This window comes from Taurulus bubalis, assembly GCF_910589615.1.
Source record: "Taurulus bubalis genome assembly, chromosome: 20".
In the NCBI taxonomy this organism is placed as follows: domain Eukaryota; kingdom Metazoa; phylum Chordata; class Actinopteri; order Perciformes; family Cottidae; genus Taurulus; species Taurulus bubalis.
In genome coordinates, this window is record NC_136608.1 from 13,419,734 (window position 1) to 13,442,018 (window position 22,285).

The 22,285-nt window shown below is 44.6% G+C and overlaps 2 protein-coding genes across 2 annotated transcripts; one reads left to right on the forward strand and one right to left on the reverse strand.

Annotated features, from left to right (window-relative positions):
• Positions 1–3,829: 3,829 nt before the first annotated feature.
• On the forward strand, positions 3,830–17,292 carry tulp3 (TUB like protein 3; the record flags this gene model as incomplete). The annotated part of the gene is made up of 12 exons (XM_079236240.1): positions 3,830–3,885; positions 6,389–6,427; positions 8,046–8,097; positions 12,256–12,418; positions 12,587–12,787; positions 15,695–15,819; positions 15,928–16,119; positions 16,265–16,377; positions 16,496–16,613; positions 16,697–16,795; positions 16,879–17,050; positions 17,159–17,292. The coding sequence occupies 12 exons, from the start codon at positions 3,830–3,832 to the stop codon at positions 17,290–17,292; spliced, it is 1,464 nt and encodes a 487-aa protein (XP_079092366.1).
• A 1,810-nt stretch (positions 17,293–19,102) lies between these two features.
• Positions 19,103–21,305, reverse strand: LOC306752366 (protein mono-ADP-ribosyltransferase TIPARP-like; the record flags this gene model as incomplete). The annotated part of the gene is made up of 5 exons (XM_079236117.1): positions 19,103–19,550; positions 19,793–20,053; positions 20,296–20,456; positions 20,584–20,749; positions 20,896–21,305. 5 exons carry the CDS (start codon positions 21,303–21,305, stop codon positions 19,103–19,105), a joined length of 1,446 nt encoding a protein of 481 aa, XP_079092243.1.
• Between the last annotated feature and the right edge of the window lie 980 nt (positions 21,306–22,285).

Here is a 22,285-nt window from a genome sequence, read left to right on the forward strand (position 1 = left end):
GGCTCCTTAGAGGCAGCTAACGCTAGCTTCTAATGGCAACAAGCTAGCTGTACCGTCTCACAGGTGGTGGATGAAAACACAGCTGGCAGAAAACACGTCTAATTACCTTTCTCTCGTTTTGACGATACTTGTTACTCATTTTCACGTCGAGCTAAAGTGAGCGAGCTAACGGTCGATGTGTCACAGCACGCACACACATCTCTTCACAAATTGTTAACGTCACAGCTGAACAAATTGAAAAAGGAAAAAAAAATAACTCGTCCGTTACATTAATGTTAAAGTTAATAAGTGCTTTAATGAGTTTCGAGGTTTGCTCCCTGCTAAAACAACATGTCTGCTTGCCAGTACGAATAAGACATATTTTGGACTTCAGTAGTGATCGAACTCATCTTATTTAAGAATGGGGAAAAAAGAGAAACATATTCATGACGGAACATATATATGTTTTGTTACAAATTGAAGCTTTATGTATTTTGACTTGCACATTCCTGCGGTATGATGCAATGTAAAACCATCCCCCCAAAAAATGCTAATGTTGCGTTTAGGAATGTGGAATTTCCAAAATACTCTCGCGGAAGACGAAAGTTGGAATGCAGCGTTTCTCTGTTCAATTTCCATTGTATTAAGTGTTATGCATCACAGATGATGAATCAGCTCTCAATGCGGCGAAGCAAGAGGGCATTAAGGGCAACAAAATTGTGCGTGTCGTGTTGGAGCATGTCTGTGTGCAGCCTCCGTCTCTCCTCTGTGTCAAAAAGAGCTCCTTAGAAGAAGAAACGTTGCACGTCCTCGCCAACCAAAAACGAGCAAACTGAAGTTATTGACTTAATGCATTGATAGAGAAGTAAGAAAGTAGGGCAGTCTGTGAATGCAAAACGTGGATTTTTGTATTCTACATTTGAAATTAACAGGAGGGGTCCGTTGTAAACATGAAGCAGCAAGCTTCATAGACATGGTCAGACTCGCATAATTCACCTCAGCATAGTTAGGGCTTCCTACGCTTTCCCTCTGATGTCCACTGTGTGTGTGTGTGTGTGTGTGTGTGTGTGTGTGCGTGTGCGTGTGTGTGTGTGATGGAAGCTACACAATTTCAAGCACTGGTGCAGATGTCTGCTTTCATTTTGCAGGGAGATACAACACAAAATACCTCCCATCCTTTCCTGTTACATTCCCAGTCTGATTAGTTTGGTCTTTCAATTTGTCAAGCAGAGCTGCCTTTCAAGGCACAGATGCAACACTATTTTATTAATTTATTGCAGTTACAGTGATTTTGAAATGCGTATTGCAAGACTGCTACGTCCTTGGTATATTTTTGTTAAACTGTCTTTGTACTACATTCATCCATAACCCAAGTGGTGCCAGTCAGTGGGTTCATTAGAAAATGACTAGCGTCCACCCTGTTTATGTTTTCCCCCCAGATGTCTATAACAAACACTAGGAAAACTCTTGGCTTTGTAACTGTGTCAGCTTTCGAAATGTGAGACCCAGCAATGGACTCGCTCCTTATGAGCACACACGCTGTGATGCACACTGCTCATCGGCTCCACGAACCCAGACAGTTTGTGTTCTAAAGTTCACAGATGGCTGACTCTGCATTTGTAATGATCAACCTTTAAAGGCAGTCAAAGCAGAAAAAGGGCCCTTATTCTTGTTGCTTTTTTATTACCTTATATAAATGTATTGCTCACTTAGTATTCCTGTTACTCTTCGTAGCTCTGTGTCACTGCAGATGTATTTTTCTGAAGCACAAGGATGTTCGAGTGAAGCCCTTACAAATACCGGAGCCTGCTTACAGAGCTGACACATCTGAGGAGCGGCAGTTGTTGTATCTGAATCGCAAGTGTTATAGTTGGAGGGACTGCTAGCATGAGTGTTATGTTGGAGGGACTGCTAGCATGAGTGTAGTGTTGAAAGTTTGTCATCGATAACGTTTTCTATTTGCTTGTTGTATTATCATTGCCAGGGTTAGCGGGTAAAAACACACAAAACCAAAATGAGAATTGGAGAAATCAGTAAGACTTCCTGTGTTAGCCTAGAGCCATCAGCTAAGATGCAATGATAGCCAACAACTTTCCAGGTTGTTGTTGACGACTGAAGCCAAGTCACTGAGTACCATCAGTATAACATTCACAGAGGCATCCATTATTGCTGTCCAGAATATCCTACACAGTGGGTGTAATGTTTTAACAGAGTACAGTCAGGAACAAGGTAAATGCCACAGGAGTTAACAAGCAACAAACTTTTTTAAATTTAGTTTTTTTGCAGAACATGCATCAGTAAGCTTGCAGGAATTGTCGGCACAGTTGGAAATGCAGCCGACTAAACCGCCAGACATATAATGTGTCGGCTCCCCGAGAGGAATCGATGCATGAACAATAATTCGGTGCTCGTGGTTGTAACTCCATCATTGCAGCGCTTGACCTTTCTAACGACAGCGTGGCTCGTGGTTGAGTTGCGATTCACTGCGGTTGTCCAGTGGATTCCGTACACATACGGCCCAGCTGGCCAGAGTAATCCACTGTGTTGCTCAATCGCTGAGACACTGAAAAAACATCCCTCGTATTTGTAAAGGACTCACTTTGACCTGGTTGAATGCAACAGCACGGCATGCAGCACTGAAGACACCGCTGCTGCTGCGTGTTCGCGATAAATCTGCGTGTCTGAAACGACGTTACGATCAGTGCCAAGTGGCTTCTTCCACCACGAGGAAATTCAAATTGCCAAACACTAAACGGACTTAATGACATCATCTTCGAAGTTGCCCAAACAAAGCGACGCATCGCTGTCGAGGAGAGTGTTCCCCCCCCAAGGGAAGAGGTATCATTATCATCTCTTGTAGCTTTTTTTCCATCATTTGTTTTGAGCTCAATAATTACTCCCAGTGGTGAATGATTCCCCTGCTTGTCATCAGTTGACTTATTTGCCATTTCACAACCATCTCTCAGGACGAACGTATACAAACACATTCTTTATTTTCACCATTCTTCCTCCTCCTGCTCTTGCAAATAGGCTCAGAAAAAAAACACAGATTGGTAGGCTATGGTTTCCTAGCAACTGGATTTAGGTCCCCACATCATGTCTGTTTTTAGAAAGGGTAATCTTTAAGTTTTTGAGCCTATTGAGTTACCTTTTTAAAACGGCGTGTGCTTTTTCTGTATTAATATGAGGAACACCGGCTGGCATGTCTTACTCATATGCCCACAGTTTAACTTGGAGTGATCCAGTTATGCTGACGGGGCAATAACGTTTGAGAATAAATTTAAGCTATTTAAAGCTCAATACATTTCCACTATTGCATGTAAGTGAGATGTCAGGCAGACTGCATCTGTGGTTTGATGTATCAGTGCCACCTTCTGAGTCAGAGGATATGAGCAGTGGCTGCTGGGTCTTTCAGAACGTTACCGGGCAGTAAAACAAAAGAACTCAGGGAACGGCAAGGAGTCGAATAGATTTTATTTTGAAAACGTATGCAGCCACTGGGAAGGGGTGACATTTTATATATCAAACGTAAACAGCTTAACCACTGCACTCATGGTGTCAATCCTGCTCATGTCCACGAGCGTTTAGACCTGTCACTTTCATACCTGCCCCCAAATTGAACCCTTGTGAGTTGCCCGAGGTGTGAAGTCATGGCAACCCGTTCAAAGCATCAGCGCGGGTATCTGTCACTCCCCTGGGTGGGACATCGCTACTCTTTGTCAGTGATCTTGTTGCCTGCGGGGCTTACTTACCGTGAGGTGGGACCGCACAGTAACTCTGAGCGCCGCCGTGATTGAAGAGCGGTTGTGATAAGGGAGAGCCCTGGATTAGCATTCCTGCAGACGCATCCATGGACGCTTTAAAGAATGGGGGAGCTCAGCCTGTCTACAGCCGCTGGTCATACAGGTAGACACACACACACACACACACACACACACACACTATGCACCATAGAGGCGGTTGTTTGAAAATAGTCTTCCTTGTGTGCTCTCTCAAGACCTATGGTTTATTTGTTCCAGCAAGGCAACCGGCTCCTACACACACACACCGACTAACACATTTTTCCTTTAGTCCTCCGAGCTGTATTGACTTTGCAGGATTGAGAATTGCACAGTGGCCTGTGCCAGGACTGACGAGAGGTCAGCGCCACTCTAATGTTTCTTCCAGTGGCCGCTCCGTCCACTCTGGCCGGCTGAATGGCTGACCTGCAGTCAAAGATGTGCCTCTCGCTCATGTTTCTGCCACCATGTCGTTACTTATTCAGGCCGTGACTGCGCTGTAACCAGAGTTGGCGATTTGCGTGTCCAAGCTGTTTTTCCTTTTCTTTTTCTTTTTTTTTCGGCTCGCTGTTGGCCGTTTGATTGGAACACTCATGTAACTAAGGATGTGCTCTGAATAGCCATCCAACTGATTGCTGCAACAGCTGAAATGGCTGTGACTGTTCAATATGTGCTCTTTGCGTTGTTTTTGTCAGGACTCAGTGACGTCTCAATTCTGAGGTCATGGCAGTGCGTCCTTTATTAGGGATCGTAAATCAACCTAATGCCTCTTTTTTTTTGGCAGCCATGTTAGCTATTAGTTAGTTGAGATGGGGAAGAACTCTGGAAGAGGACAAAGTGAAACTGAGGACAGAATAGCAGACAGTTGTCATCAGTTGCTTTCTTCATCTGTCCAAACGTTTTAAAGGAATAGTTTAATATTGATACTCCGATGAAGAGGTGGATATTGCATTATTAATTGTACATGCGTTAAAGTGGCAACCTATAAATTAATGTCTGTTCAGTCACTATCTATTGACGAAGGAGGTAACACAATGGTGACTGAATGCTGACTTGCATTATTGGTATTTTGCAATGTGCAACTGCACACAATTAGGAAAAGCTCACGTATCAACAAAAAGACTCCAGACTGCTAAACTCTAAGCACAATAAAAAATAATCAAATAGAAAATCTAAATCAACCAGAATCTTATGGATTGCCACTCAAAGTACAGAGTTGAAGTCAAATCAAGGTGAACATATTGAGGCAGGGGAATAACAGGCTCTGTCCAAAGTATAAAACATGAATAAAAATCCCAACATCTCTGAAGCTCAGTGAACAAGAACAGTGTGAATCCTGTTTGAATAATCAGCAGAAATGGGGGAAAACACAATTTGTGCTTCACAAGGAGTGAGCCAGCACTGAGCGGAAGGATGAGCTCCTGTTTCACGCTCGCTCAGTTGTAAACAAACAATTCCCAAAGCACCCTAACTGCGCTGCACCTCGGGTGCTACTTTGCTGTTTGCACATATTCAAATGAGCTAATATGCAAACAGTTGGTACAAAACTGAGCCACATTGCAAAGAAAACGGGTACAATTCACAAAGATCAGCACTTGTAGCCTCACGCCGTTACAGTGAAACTACTCGCATCTTCTGATCAGTTTTACATAAGTGAGCCACGTAAAACTCTCCACAGGCAATCAAGCATTTAATCTCATCCGCCCTCCTTTTTATTCTGTGTCCTCTCTGAGACGGGAGCTGAATTGCAAAAGTTATGTTCATTCGACTTTTCAATTCTCTTTTTTTGAAGTGGCGACGGCTTTTAAGTAAAGCGAACAACAGCTGAAAATGGACTGCGCTCCGATGATAAGATCCCTTTGGTTAATGCTGTGCAAATTCTTTTGAATGTCCTTGATATTGTCAACTTGTCCTCCTCTGCACCCTCAATCAACAGTGGTGTGATGGAGAGCTATTACCATGTTCTTATTTACAGCATTAAAACCACATTGTCTATGGTATTATACTGCACATTCGCCTCTGAATAAATATTTAGATTTTCCTGTGCAGCCCGGCAGTAATTCGACGCCCTCGCGGACCCCTCCTTCTGTCGGTCTGTAAATCTTTACCGCACAGTGCTAAGACCTCCAATTACAGTGAAGCCCAAGAACTGGCTGCAGGCCTTTAATCAATGCTGCTGGAGGTGCGCTGTTGACGGAGCTGAAGTCTCCATGGCGACCATCGTCTGACACACAAGGAGGGGACGGGGGCCCGTCCTTCTCTTGTCACCCAAGCTGTGACGGACTAATGCAACATTGATCACTCACAGCTGTGATGAGGCACTCTGGAAGTGCGTGTGTGTCCAAGAACATTTGCAGCGGAGGACATTCTCTCAACCCCCAACAGATTGAAGTATTTATGATAATACTCTGAATGATGTTGTCCTTCATGTTATGTCGCACCTGCTCTTCAGCTGTCCTCTGTCTTAATGATCAATTAGTTTGACCTCCTCAGATCCTTACTGTCCTCTGAAAGCTTAACTTCTGTTAGTTTTTGATCTTGTTTCCTTCTCCTTATTTTATTTTTTTTTTATCTCTCCACATGTCTCGTCTGGCTGCTGCCTTGGTGCTGAATCTCCGCTGTCCCCGAAGACCCTCGAGCTCTGCCAGCTTCTCTAACTCGATGGCAAGGTAGTTGGAGAACACACACACACACACACACACTTTCTACTCCCAACCTGTGTCCTGAACTACCAAGTTACCGAACGTCTTCATTCCTTTTTCAAAGGGCATTTTAAACGTTGTTTCGACCTCTTTGGACACGTGGCAATCCAATTGCTTCATGTCAAAGATGCTGCTGAGACTCTTTCAACATTCATGATTGCTCTCTTGTGGCTAGAGCGCTACCAAGTCTCACACCTTTTGTGTGGGGAAACATGCTCCACTATTTCGAAGACAACATAAACATTTTGAATTGGATTCTTTTCGGTAAAAGCATTACCTCCGGGGTTAAAGCGCACTCCGGGTTTGAGGTTGGAAACCCTCTCTGATGGAGGGTGTGTCCGCCATTGATCGGACATATACTTTGTAGCATGGAAACAGCATTCCTTAGGGCACAACCCAATGGGAAATCTAAGTCAACAACTCGCGCAGAGACCTGTAGCGTCTTCTGCCGTGTCTCGCTGCTCACTTGCACACCCATGACACGCACATCTTTCCCCCACCATCCTAAACGGCAGTCCCGTATGTGTAATTATCCCCCTCCACCTTATATTCCTTTCTCCTTGTGACCAGCACTTGTTTCTCAGGTGCCATTATGGCCTCGACCTTTGGAGAGGGTTTTACACGGGACGCGACACGGCTGGCGCGAGGTGACCCACACCAGATCACGGCTGTTGGGCTCCGGGCTGTGAAAAGTGGAGCAGGCCTGTTCAAATAAATGGTCTTCGGGAACTTGTCACCTTTTGACATCCGGTGACCGTCCCCCAGTGACGAGCAGGGATGTAAGCCAGCATTGAGCTCGAGGTCCTTTTAAGCATTGTGTGTCATCACCTACACACACGAGAGCTGCTGTGGGAAGGATGTCATGCGACTGAGAGACATATAAATAGAGGGTGGGAGAGATGAGTGAGTCAGATATCAAAAGAGCTTACCTGATGGAGCGATAGGCAGACCTAATTTCACCCCAGCAGAACATGGGGTATTTTTGTATTTATCAGACAGGAAGAGATGAAAGTAATGACAGACCTGCTTATACATTACATCATCCCACGTGAATGACTTGTGTGTGTTGGACAGAGCGATTGGGATCCTGCAGGTCTCTTGACTCCGTCAGTACAGACTCCCGCTGTTGCCCTTCTCTCTCCTCACGGTAGCTAAGCAACACGGCCCGGTCCCTTCAGAAAGGTGCCCAGGGTGAATTCCCAGAGGACCCAGACTTCAAGGCATCCTCTCAGCTGGAGCAGTTTTTTCTTCTTCTTCTTCTGTTTTTTTCCTTGCTTTCTTCTTTCCTCCCTGTCCCTTTCAGAGAATGAATCATGCCATGTTTCACCAACAAGCTCAGAAGCCTTTTGACCTGGAGATTTTTCATTATTTGGTTTTATCACAATTTTATAAACTGCCACTACTGTGACTGGAAGCACGTTAATGCCTAAATTGGTTTATTTCATTCAAGACCATGCCAGAAACTAGGCCTTTATTGCCCTGTGTGCAACAACACTGGTGACCTCTACTGGTTTGATATGGAAAATCAAATTCAAGAGTATATCTTTATTAGAAAGGTTTCTTCTTCTTTTTTTCTTCTCTGCAGTAGCATCGAAGATGACAGCGGCAGTCTTATGCAACAGAAGCTGGAGAAACAGGTAGGAAGCCAAACTCCATTCACAAACATTCATTGACATCCATTGACAATTGTTTATTTAGTATCAATACTTTGTTGTCTCTACTCTTTTATTATGGTAGTTCCAAAGGGCTCATACTCACTCAAATAGCTGGATCGGGTCTCGGGGGCCCCGATTTATTCAGTTCAAGTCCACGCTTACTATGTACATTGAATACTGGATTTTAATTCCTGTTTAAATTATGCTGCATTAAAAAGGGGTTGCACTTGAATTGTAATTCATGTTCATTTTGTAGATTTTCTTCCCAAGTTGCTGGTGCATGCATTATTAATTATAAATAACAATTCAGTAAATGTATATTTGTTACATTTTGTTTTACAAAGTGAGGAAAGCAATATTTTAAGCCGAGTTGCCTTCTTGGTCACTTCCACACGGTGAGACATACAGCCAGCATCGGCCAAAGCCCAAAGCCAGGTGTCGGTATCACGACTGGAAAGGTGGGATCGGCGCGTCCCTCTTTCAAAGAAAACCCGGTCTGGTTCAGAGCTGTTATGCTTCAGCCTGTTAACGCCTTCCAACTCGCACATAGTTGATGCTTTTGAGAGCTAACCTGTTGTATTTGTAAGCACCTGCCGAGATTCAGCATAAAACCGGGGACATTAAAAGTGACTCTGAGAGGACTCTGGGTTCTGCCACTCTGGTGTCACCAAGGGGTGCCGGCTGTTGGCAGGAGTCGCTCTGACTCCGCCGCAGTGGCGTGCAATGTAGTGATTAACCCGCCGGCTCGGAAATCTCCTGTTTTTTACCTTCCCAGTCACTTGGAGTTTTAAAGCTTACTTACTCCTGAGGCTGAATTGTTTCCTCTTCTCCACCCATTACCTCACATAGCCCTTTTTCTGTCACATATTTGTTGTCTTTTCATTCGAGGAGGGAAGGGGGGAGTCTCTATAAGACGCTTGATCCCAAACCTCGCCGAAGAGCCGCGGTGTAGAGCTTTGATTTAAGCTGGAAGCCGCTCTCCACTATCTCACATATTAGGCAGAAAGGAGCGGGAGGGCCAGATTGGTGAGTTCAAAGAGAGAGAAGGATTGTGTGTGTGTGTGTGTGTGTGTGTGTGTGTGTGTGTGTGTGTGTGTGTGTGTGTGTGTGTGTGTGTGTGTGTCATGATCCCACTGTGGCTCTGTTATGCTGCACACTTTCAGTTGAGTCCAAACAGCCTTCAGTCTTCTGTTATTATGTAATTTATATATAACTCATCATGAGGACAAACACACACATGCTCTTATGCCCAGAGGGTGATGAACGTTAAATAAAAGTTACATCTGTCTGTCTTCTGTCTGTGCCCCCCCCCCCAGACAATGACACCAGGAGCACCGTATCTCCCTTTGAGCGCCTCACAGCCCCCCTCCCTCTCCCCCTCCCCCTCCTGCCGGAGCACTAATGACGACTGATTCAGTTAACAACCGCGACCTCGCATACGCTCACACAACCGCGTGCACACACTGGCGCTCGGTTGCCCTGAGAGGCAGACCTTTTTTTTTATTTTTTGGGTCTGTCAGAGGACCGCATAGTTCAGAGGAGGCTGTTGGTTCATCGACTGTCAAACTCCAGTTCCGTAGGAGGAATGAGGGACAGGGAGACCGTGGCCAGCTGGAGCGCTGCTCTTTGGGGGAGAACGTGCTTTCATCTGACCTCAGGACAGGCGGGACTCGTAATGTTTGTTCTATAAAGAAACCGGTTAACTTTGGCTCACACTCGTTCAGGATGTCGATGGAACGGGTTGGTATTTTCTAATGTTTCTGTCACGTATGAGGTGTGGGGCTGTTAAAACGTTCTGTCTGAGATGGGAAAGATTCTCACTAACTAAATTCCGCTTTTGGAGTCAAATTTCTTTGAAAAAACATCAATGTGCAGTCTGTCTCCTCTAATCAGATTCATAGTTTAGTCTACTTTACCTCATGTTTTGGCTGATACAGGAAACACTGTTCGAGCCTGAATGAAGTCACATCCTGGTCTCAAAATGTCAAGTACAGAGTCTTGACAAAAGAATACAATTACTACAATAGACTGGCTTAAAATAGCCACAAGAAGGGAGTCCAGAGTGCAGAACTGATTGTCTTGTTTTCAGTGTTGTGTCTAATCAATCTAATTCAATTCATTAAAAAGTCACTATCTTGTCACAAGGCAGAATAAGTCAGATCACGTCAACCGAATGTAGAAAATGACACTTAATTCAAGAGCATCTTTAAGACATGTTTAAAGGAATGGTTTATTTTGAATCCACAAATAAAAAGAGGTGCTTCAGGGAAAATATTCATCTTCATATACAACTTTTTTGTGTTTTTCCCCTCAAACACCATAGTTATGCCATTACAAATTGGCTATCTTTCCACATCTATTTATGACTAACAGTAATGACGTTCATTATGATCATCTCGCTGTATGTTTTATTCATTTGTCGCCTTTATTTATAGCGAGCATGCAAATCCTGGTCCTCTTAAAGCAGAGTCTTTTGCAATGATAACAAATCTCTTATCAGACACTAGTGCATCAAAGAACTAATGCATTCAGTGATACAATTTATATTGCTGTTATTACTTGTATCTGTGTACCTCTTATATATTCCCATCTGGTGTTGGTCAGTGCCTCTTTGCACTTATGGAGATTGTTTTTTTTATGGTGCTGGTGATGTCAACGCTTCATATTTATCCGTTAACCGTTAACGACTGATAAGTCATAACAGTGTAGCAGCTGTTGTTGTGGTTGTACAGAAACAGTGAGACTGATTTATTTCAGACATATTCTCCCTGACTGGTGAGTTTTGGAAGCTTTTTGGTCTGGCAAATATGAGACAAGGCCTCCTTGTCTCTTCAAGCGCACTAAACAGCATCACCAAACAGGACTTGTTGTGCACTTGACGTGCTAATTAATGTGCTTACGCAATCCACCGGCTGCTTTGTGGTCAAAGCAGCCGGTGAGACTGGGGCTTGTGGACACAGCATGAAGAAACTTAATAACAAATCACTATATGATGTATAGCTGCCACCTCCAGCATGTACTAATGCTGTGTGGTCAAAGGGTCAAAACACCAGTTGAGCAAAACGAAACAAACTTCATGTCATTTATCACATTTTGTTGGAAACTATTTGTTTGTTACTTTAAGACTACTTTATGCCACTGATATTACGATTAATATAAAAGCATACTAAAGCAAGCACACCTTTCAAAGAGTAATTCACTTAAAATTCTTTAGAATACATCCATATATCGTACGATAAATCGATAACGTTAAAATGATCGAGGTCATGCCCATATATCGTACGATAAGTCAATAACATTGAAATCATTGAGGGTATGTCCATAATTCTCAAAGTCGATAACGTTAAAATGATCGAGGAAATGATCATGACAGGCTTGGACCCTGAGAGACCCGCCTCATTTCTATAAAACCTCATTAGATGGAACGTCGGCCACTCTTTAACATAGAAAAATACAGCATACCACCAAATGAGACTCTGGCAGCACCCATTATTTTGGCTATTCAGTGGACCCGTTTAGTGCGGTTTAGTTGAGGTGTTCATGCCGTGGCATGATTATCGGGTTCTATTATGGCTTTAATTCTTTGCCTTCATCTTTTGGCTTCTCCCTTGAGGGTAGTTTTTCTGTTGTGCGAGTCATCCTGTATTCACATCACCTGTACTGAGCCATTGCATCACCCATACAGTCTGTTCTATCACTATACTCATGTGAATAAAGCAACTGAAGTTTTTTATAACAAGAAAGGCTGCTTTTTCTATTATGTAACATAGTCAGGTCGCCGCAGCACTTTTGTTCCAAAGTTAGGTGCCTTTTAATCATCTGCTACTAGACTGTCAACATTTTCACTTGTCCAATAATAACCCCAAATACCCATCAGCCTCAGCTGCTCTTTGATAATAATTCTAACTGTGCAGTTGTCGCCTGTATCTATGAAAGTGCCCTCGTGTTTGATATTATCCTTTTCTCCATTTTAAATACCAACCGATGGGCACAGGTTGGAACTCATCATGCACGCTAATGTAATTACCCTCAGATCATTGACTCCATGCGCTCCAGCTTGGCTAAACCCTCTCAACCCTTTTGTAACATTAAATATAAACCTTGTGTGTGTGTGTGTGTGTGTGTGTGTGTGGTTTTCAGAGAGCCCTGCTGAAGCAGAAGCAGCGGAGGAAGCGCCAGGAGCCCCTGATGGTGCAGCCCAACACAGAGGCTCAGCCCCGGCGCTCCAGATTGCGGCGCGGTGAGGAGCAGGCCCCTCTGGTAGAGTCTCCAGTCAGTTTGACCAACGATGTCGCCATGGACGGTGAGGAAATATCCTTTTATTTTTATCTTTTATGTTGCATCATTTCTGCACAGCACATGAGGGATATTCGTCCTCTCTGCATAAAAGGTTGGCCTTGATGTTCGTGTTAAGCACCACATGAGACCTTTAACAGCTGAGGTAACAGCTGACTGGTCTCCTCTTCTGCAGGTATCGATGGCCCAGCAGCTTTCTTGGGCTCAGAAGCCTCTAATCTGGGAATAAATATCCTGTCAGTGAGCCAGTCTCAGTCTCAGTCCCAGTCTCAGTCCCAGTCCCAGTCGCCTGTTGCAGAGGAGTCTGAGAGAGACGGAGACACTGAGAAGCTGATAAAACTCAAGACAGATATCCATAAATTACTGGAGAAACAAGGTGAGTCCTGGCAGAGCTTAATACTTATTTGGCTTTTCAAGAGAACCTCCTACATTTTCCTGGAGACAAACCAGCCAGTTCACGGTTTTCCATTACTTCACCTCCTGTTTGTGGCCAATCAGGGAGGACCTCTGGAATTAGTGCCGCTATAACTCTCTCCCCTCATTTGGACCCAGTTGGTAGTCAAATGCACTTCGACAAAATAAAGTAATATAATGTGCCCTCTTAAGAGGCATAATCAAAACACAGATATCCTTCGTGAAGTAGAGAAACTACTTAAGAAAGTAACAATTTTCTTGTTTTGAACAATGCAGCAAGAGAAATCTCCCACAAAGCCATTTCTAAACGGGAAGCGCACTCCTTCTCCTCACAGGGCCGGGCCGGTCGGGAATCAGAGTAAATTACATATTGGGCAGGAGAAAAAAGGCTCCATGACAGAGAGAACGTTGCGTAATTGATAGGAAATTACATTTAAGGCTTGAATATCCTTTTAATTTACTTTACTGAAGGATTAGTGAGGCACAAAGTTCCATTTGAAACACTTTTAAATCCATTGATTGACTTTTATCCTGTGTTAAGGGAAGCTGCGTCTTCAGTAAAATATAATTTGGTTCCATGAGCACGCTTGCTAAATTACTTGCCTTCCTCGCTGACTCTGGAGTCTGTTTTAGACGTCGCCAGAGTTCTCAGTCACTCCAGATTAGCAGCCGTTGTCAGACGTCTTGACATCCCCGATAATTTTAAGCACTCTGCTGCCGCAGTATGGGACAGCAGAACATGCAGACAGTGGTGCGATTGATGGCGACGCAGTGAGAAATGGGTCATTTAATAATAGGCCGGGGCATTGTTCACACTGCAGCGCTCATCTATGGCATCTTTATAGATACGGCCACTCACCCACCCACACTCACCAGCCAGCTGGCTGGGATTTCATAAAGTTGACGGATGGATTCATTAAAACCTTGCCCGGGTGTGTCGTGCACCTTTCTGATCCACCTGCTACCGTGGAGCAAAAACAACGTTTCTCCATCCTAAAAACATGTAAATTGAAATCCACAAAGTTGAGGTTTATAGCAGCTCCACGTGTGGGCAGTGTTTGCATAAGAGCCACAGCAGAATCCCAGGTGACCAAAAGCTGCTCTTATTATTATAATTTCTTTCCTGGTCTTCAGGGAGACATGGTGCCACGGTGGCAAATGTCACTGTTCTTCTCAATAATGCAAGACCTCACTGCTAATGCCAGCCCAGTTTATCATAGGAACACTTCCTCAGGACTTGCAGAAGGTATTTCTGGCTCCTTGCATAACACCCAAATCCCAGAGAAACAGAAAAGTTGTGGTACGCTCATATTTGATCAGATCATATTTGACTTCCTGGAAAATATTATATTCTTGCCCAGCTGCATGTTGATAATCATGGAAATAAGTGTCTTTCTTTTTTTTTTGAGTGGGGAGTTATTTAGTAGGTTGTTGGTTAGCCAACAACCTACTAAATAATGGTTGGTTAGTTGTTGGTTAGCCAATTATGAGTCCTCTGACATTTCCAGATGGTTGATGGCATGAGCCACTGGCCAACTCTGCGCGTCGTTTTCATTGGAGCCCTGGCGTCACCAGTTAGCGGGAAGCTAACGTTTGCGATCATGTGTCTCATGATGGCCTTTGCTGTCTCTCGGGGATAGCTGCGTATCCTGGATCCATCCCTTGTAAACACCCCAGTATAAATATTGTGCTTGGCCGTGGTGTCTGTCACGTTTTTATTAATGTTCAATACGGCCGAGGCCAGCGCTCACCCGGCCCGTGGCATGTTGGTCCAGGTGGAGGGAAGAAGTGGCAGAAAGTGTGCCAAGTAGAAAATGCTCTTGTGTGTCAAGGAGCAGGCTTTTACCATCCAATCAATTCAAAGCTGTAGATTATATGTTGGGGAACCACATTATCATCATGAATGTAGTTTCTGGTCAAGCGATTCTTAAACATTGCAAAGCTCCGGTGACACAAGTCCCATCCTGCTAACTGAGATCTTTCCGTACCAGTGGGCCGCTGCCTTCCTCAGACGGCACATAAAAACGGGCTGTAGCTGCAGCCAAGAGTAGCGTCCCGGCTGATAAATCCAATTATCAATGACGAGACAGATGTCTCAAGCAGTCTCGACTGGCCGCAGTGAGCCAAGGCTCATTTTACATCTGCGTGACTGCGTGACTGCACGGAGCTCCTCGTTCTCCTCACAAGTACGCAGACGCAAGCTGAGCGTCCCTTCACATTAATCTCGCCGTTGCAGAGACTGACTTCGAAAAGGATGCATGGTTTGTGACAGGTATTGAGGCCATGCGGCGAATGTGACCTTTCGGTCGGGGTGAGTGCTGCGCAGAGCCCTCTGAACCCCAAGCAGTTTCAGGGCGGTTTTTATTTTCTTAGTTTTTTTTTGGTGCTCCTGTCACATTGTATTCACCGTGTCTGTGTTTTGTCTCTGCACCTCTATGGAAACAGCACAACAACAGCTAGAAGTAGGGAGAACAAAAGAATGTCTCTTGTGCAGCATTACACAGCTATAATGCCATACATGGAAAAAAAAGAGGTGCCCACAAGTGTAGCCAATATTGTGAAATAATACTGACTAATGCTGTACTGTTGCTTCAACCATTGCATAAGTATTGCATCATTTCTAAATGAGTGTTCAGATATTAAAGACCATAGATGAACCAAAGAAATAACGTTGAAATCAATCTTGGGGACAGTTTTGTACCAAAACTAAAGAACACCCCTGGGAAGTCTTTGAGAATCTTTAACTTGAAAATGTACACAGAGCTTCAAGGATGTATTTTCTACTTCTGTCTTGTGTGTATTTTTGTGAAATTATAAAGGCCTCTATGGAGCATTACAGCTCCCTCACACCATTGCCACGTCTCACCAGGTCTGTCTGGCAGTATGAACTTCGATGAAGACAGCGAGCGTGAGGACGACGTGGAGGATGAACCTTCACGTTCTCTGTCCCCCAACAGCCGACCCGCCTCTGCCGCCAGTAGCAAAGACATTCCAGTGAGTAGCGCGATGAAGGCACTCACCAACACGGAGACTAATCCCGACCCCAAATACTAAATATGAAGTTATTTCAACTAATAAGTTCATGCACCGTGTTGTACTCAGGAGCTGGTGACCCCCGGCTCACCCACAGCAGAGGGCTCACTGATGGAAGTGGCAAATCCAGAGCAGTTTATCTCTCATCCGGCTCCACGCGGTGTCACCGTTAAATGCCGAATCACCCGGGACAAGAAGGGCATGGACCGCGGCCTCTACCCGACCTACTTCATGCACATGGAGAGGGAGGACGGCAAGAGGGTGAGTGTGCAGCCATATGGGGAATACATTACTTTAATGTACGAATCCTGATGTTTAAAGAGTTACACAATCAACGAGAAGATGAGCAAATAATGAACCACTCAGGAGTAGAGCATCCTGTCAGCACATTTGTCTTTTTTTTTAGGTCTTTTTGCTGGCAGGAAGGAAGAGAAAGAAGAGCAAGACTTCCAACTACCTTATTTCAGTGGATGCCACGGATCTGTCACGAGAGGGAGAGAGCTTCATCGGAAAACTGAGGTAGAAAATACCACTTTCTACTCTGATTTTGCTGATGGCATACCTGCATGTACATCGAAGGCTGCTTTCACACCTAACCGGTTTATTTTGGTGACTTTTGGGTTGTGTATTCCATCAGGTCCAACCTCATGGGCACCAAATTCACAGTGTACGACAGCGGCATCAACCCCTGCAAAAACCCCGGGACGCTGCTGGAGGAGAGCAACACGCGACAGGAACTGGCCGCCGTCTGCTACGTGAGTGACAGACTAAAGGAAGAGCACGAGCTTCCGCTGCGAACGTGAAGTAAAATTGTGACGCTCTCTGTTCCATTTGGCAGGAGACCAACGTACTGGGGTTCAAAGGACCACGCAAGATGACTGTGATCATCCCCGGCATGAACATGAACTTCGAAAGAGTCCCCGTGAGGCCTCAGAGCGTGAGTCTGGCGCTCCAGAGAATCGTTCCCTCTGAACAAAAGGGCGCCATCGCGCTAAACGTTGCATGTGATTTGTGTTTCAGGAGCAGGAGAGCCTCCTGAGCAGGTGTCAGAATCCCTCCCTGGAAAACCTGATCGAGCTGCACAACAAGGCCCCCGTGTGGAACGATGACACCCAGTCGTACGTGCTGAACTTCCACGGCCGCGTCACTCAAGCGTCGGTCAAAAACTTCCAAATAGTCCACGACAACGACCGTGAGTGTTCCCCAATGTTCACTCTTTGTCCCCCGCACATTTTCAGGCGTACAGTGATGATTAACACACTCTCTCTCTCTCTCTCTCTCTCCATCCCGAAAACTCTAGCTGACTACATCGTCATGCAGTTTGGCAGAGTGGCTGAAGACATCTTCACTCTGGACTACAACTATCCCATGTGCGCTCTTCAGGCCTTCGCCATCGGCCTGTCGAGCTTCGACAGCAAGTTGGCCTGTGAATAAACCGCCGTTTTTTTTTTTTTTTTAGCTCCGCCTTTCCTGTCCTTACAGAAGTCAAGAGACAAATATGAGACTGATAAAAAGAGCAGGAAGATACTGAAAAGAGATGTTGGCGATCTGTTGGCCGAGCCACAAAGCGCCTCTTTGTTTCTGTGTGGAAGCTTCTTTTTTCAAGCGGGGTTCTTTCAGTATCAATTTTCATCATTTTGTGCAGTTTACGTGTACACATGTATACAAACTACAAAGGGAAACGACAAAGCAGAACACACAACTCTTGTCAGACATCTGGTGCAAAGAAAAAAGATCCGATAATGACTCGGTCAATGTTTGCAGGGGTTGATGTGTATTATCGATGTGTGTTCTGTCGCCTTTACATTTAAAGTCGTTGCCACACGAAGTGAGATTTTACTCCACACAGCTTAAACCATTTTGACTTCCATAACAACATGGCCTTTCCTCTGGCGCCACCATCTGGCCAAACTGAACAGAGTGATTTGGTAATGAGGGAAAAGCAAAGTTGTTTTTGGCTTTTCTGGCAGGTTAGTTGCATCCTGGTCATTTCCACCTCGTTTCCATCTTTCCACGAGACGACGTTGGTTTGATCTGCCGTCTACTTCAGACTCATTTTTAAATCATTCTTTCATTGTTTCGTCAACCCTTTTGATAAGTGCATTATTCAGAATAGGCCTGTGTTATGTTTTTTGTGAGTTTTTTTTTTTTTGTGAATAAGTTGGATCAACATGAGAGAAAAAAAAATGCAGAATTGCACATTTAAAGAGAAAGGATATACATACTGTATATAAAACACAAGGTCATGCCTTATTGATCTCTTCTAGCAGTCTTAAAAAAAAAAAAAACCTGAAGAAAATCCAGACCTCTGTCTCCTGTCTTCAGTAGTATTCAAGACGGAGGAGACATTTCACTGAGACGGAGGCCGTGTTGTACATGTCGTCTGTCTCGAAGCGTCAACAATATAACTGCCGGTGTCGCCGCCCTTTTGAATCATACGGGAAACTTAAGGGAAATCATTAAAGGATCACGTCCTTTACGGTCGATACGTCATCATTACATGTCTCCAATATTTTGTTATTTCAGTGTGTTGTATGTCTGTGAGGGACATGTGGAAACAACTGTATAGTATACAAATAATTATGTTATTTTAATATCAGTTTGATCTGGACCCTCACTATTGGATGTGGGCGTTTCCTGCTCAGAAATCAGATACCATGAGATCAAGAGTATAAATAAGTAAATAACTTGTGTGCCAGCAATTTATGAAAATCCTGTTTTCTCATTTTGTGTGTAATGGAGTTTTGAGGAGGGAGGGAAAAAAAGGAATTTATAGAAGATATTTTGAAATATATATATAAATATGAATAAATGCTTTTACTACAGGAGACTTCTGTGAAACACATTCCAGTCTGACGACATGTTTATACGGTTTTATTTGAACAGGTGAAAGTATGACAATCGGTGATCAAACGTGTTTATCATATTGAAAATACAGAGAGAGGAGATCATTCAGTGAACAGTTTATTTTCATGAACATGAAATATGTCAAATTTGTACAAAAGTACTTATTTCAATCAATGTAAAATGTTGATTAACCAACATTTAAAAAAAAAAAAAAAAAAAAAACGTTAAAAATAAAGTGCTTTGAAAGTTTGAACTAGGTTTTTAGCCTGCTTACATGAACTGAGCGTTTTCTGAAGGCGAACATTTCAGGTTGTCTTTCAGCTGGACATTTTTAACGCTTCACGTCTGAACAATCAACAAACGCCGAACTGCTATCGAGGCCCGTCCTCTTTCTTCATCAGATATCAATCACACTGGGAAGGTCCTTGTACTTGATGAGGTAGTATGGGTAGCACTGACAGCTGTCGAAAACTACAAACATGGTGGGGTTGTCGATGTCGTCCACGCAGGTGTCGTAGAGGAGGAACCGACTTCTCCTGGGGTCGAGTGGCGGCGGCCGGCGGTACCTGCTGCTCCCGAGGCTCACCTTCCCCACCAGGACTTTGGCCAGGAACATGTGGCGGGTCTTGGCGGGCCCCGACATGTCCGAGTAGGTGTTGGAGAGGGAGGCGGAGGGGGCGAAGTAGGAGCCGAAGCCGTTGGACGTCCCGTTGACCCCGGCCATGCGCGGGTCGAAGTTGTTGTGGCAGATGTCCTCTGAGGCCTCCCTGGTTGTGCCGTGGAAGAGATGTCTCTCCAGAGGCTCCTGAAACTTGGCGTCCCGCTTCTGCATGTGCGCCTTGTGCCTGTAACGACAACACAGATGGTTTCTTCGGGACATGTTTCCTCCCCTTTCTCGCCTCTGTACGTCACTTAAATACAGACTGACATTTAGACTGAATGTATCCGGCTTAATGTAAAAGAAAAATGTAACAAGATTTTTGCTTCAAGCTTATTTCTGTCAGCAGAGAATTGATTTATCTTGGTGCCATCTGGGCATCTTCAAAACATAATCACAAAGGTTTTTAGGCACAAACAGCAGCTGGACCTTTGGTACTTGTCCCAGTGGAGGAGGTTCTGGACCTGCTGGATGCCGATGATGTCCACCGTGGTCTCAGGCAGGCTCTCGTAGAAGAGGCTCTGGACACTCCGGCAGGCCCGTGTGCTGGCCGGAAGGTCCACCAAGCTGTAGTCCTGCTCCGAGTCCAGACACCACACGGGAGGGTACCAGGAGGTGAACTCCTCCAGAGGGTCCTCGCTGAAGTTGGCCCCAGGAGGATCACCGACGGGCTCAGTCAGGGTTCCTGTCCTGGGCGTAAAGTAGAGTGAATGGAGGATATCATTGTGATGAAGAAAACGAGATACAGGACCTTTTCAAAAGGACTATGTTGTTACAAATAGCCTGACTTTATCGCACATCGACATTATTACAAGTAGAAGGATCATAATTCTGTCCAGATTTCTTTTTCTGTGAATAACACCAATACAATTGTCTCTTTAAAATGTTCCCCATCATGCGACTGAAACCGAGACAGAGAAATGGATACCGACAGCAGGTAAGGCCTCATGGAATCGGGGGAGCGGTAGAAGGGTCTGCAGCGAACGTCTCTGTGGTACCGTGTGACGACGTTGGTCTGGATCAAGTCCACCGTGTACCTCAAGCACTTCAACCCCTTCGGGCTCATCTCCTTCAGCAGCAAGGCGGACACATCCTGCGGAGAGGCGGGGCGGTCAGTGAGCAAGGAGACGCTTATAGCTCAGAGAGTGTGAGAGATAAAAGAGGGGATACGAAAGTACAAGATGGAGAAAAATAGAAAAAGAAATACGAAAAACAGTCACCTTGTCGTACTCCTCCCAGTCCACGTTGTTCCACCAGTAGATTTTCCATTTGCTGGGAAAGTACGGGTTCCTGATCGTACTGTCGGAGTTAGTGAGTCGCCGACATTTGTTATACTTGCGTGAGTCGTTAATCTCCATCGAGTCAAAGACCAGACGGTGGAGATATCTAAAGGGAGTGTTGGTCACAATTAAAAAACACTAGCGTTTGACTTCAAACGCGCTGTCGTCAATTCAGTTGCAAAAAAAAATAAAATCAGTGATGTAATTATCTTTTATTAGCGAGATTTACTCCAGCCCTGTGCTCTCGCTCACCTATCCCTGATGTCGATGGACTCTTGTTTGGCGTTGCAGTAGTTCCTCTCCAGTAAGACCTGAGAGCGGGGCGGGACGTCGACCCACTGGTGGATGACCACGCTCCACAGCTGCCAGTGGAACGGGTAACGGGTGTGGTGCTTCTCGCAGTTCCTCCCCGCGTGACACAAACCCAGGAGGAAGTCGTCACAGACCTGGACGTCCGAGGAGTCCTTCGTGTGGAACGGGGTGGGCCCTCTGGAGCGAATAGCATCAGCGAATAGCGTCAGGTTCACGGGCGTTTCCGCCGGTTGACCCGGCAGCAGTTGGGTGATGACGTGGGGCTGCAACACCACGTCCAAATCTGCCTTCTTTCTCTTGTTTGCCTTCTTGCTCTTTGCACGTCTGCCAGATGAAGCAGCGTTGGGCATTTTCGACCTCCTATGAAAAAATAATTTAAAAAAAACACATTGAGAGTATTACATTTAATTAATGTGACACTAAACTGGTTGATTGAGGCTTAGATTTTGTGAGTTTGGCTCAGTGTAAAGTTAATGTTACTTTAAATGTGTTTTTTTAGTTGGTGGCTGTACTGAAGTCCACCAGCTGGAGGTCCTCCCCTTGACCTCTGACCTCCAACACGTTTTTAACGGCATGCACTGTTAGCATTGCGGCTCTAACGAGCTAATGGGCGCTCATGCACAAGTCGGTTTTCTTTGGGCTCACCTTGCCGTGACACCTGCCGAGGCCCTCTGACGTCGAAACGTGTCGGGAGAAAAATAAATAAAAGGCAGCTTCAAACGAATTGAGTGCAGTCATAAAGTTAAAAGGTCAGTTTTTACGACTCGTCCGGAGAAGTCAATTAAGAAACTGCAACGTTTTTCCTCCTCGCGAAGGTGTAGACCTGCCGATATGTGACGTCAGTGGGAGGAGTCAGCCGCTGATCGATACAACGGTATCAGTAAGGAAGTAGTAATAGGGGAAATAAACTGTACTTCCTCTGCATACGAACCAATTAAATATAATGTTTTATATAAAGGCAGTAATTAAAAATTTAAAACAAATCACCCATCATTTCAAAATTATTTACTTTTTTAATAGTGTAATTATATATATATTCATCATTGACTTTGTTTAATGCGCGTTTTGTCTTTCTTTGGGGCAATTAGGCTCCAAATGTGAGGTGGGGAAAGAGTCTGTAACCAAAACTGTATATATAAAATTATTTAAGAGGTGCTCGGTTATTTACACAATATTATAACGTGTATATCAATATTTCATTAAAAAAAATATAACGGTTATCGCAAAACCGGCATACCGCCACACGCCTAATTATGATGAAATTATAAGTAACAAAGCTGTCAAATGTTGACATTACATTTTAGTCTATAGTTTCATATGAACCTTTTCA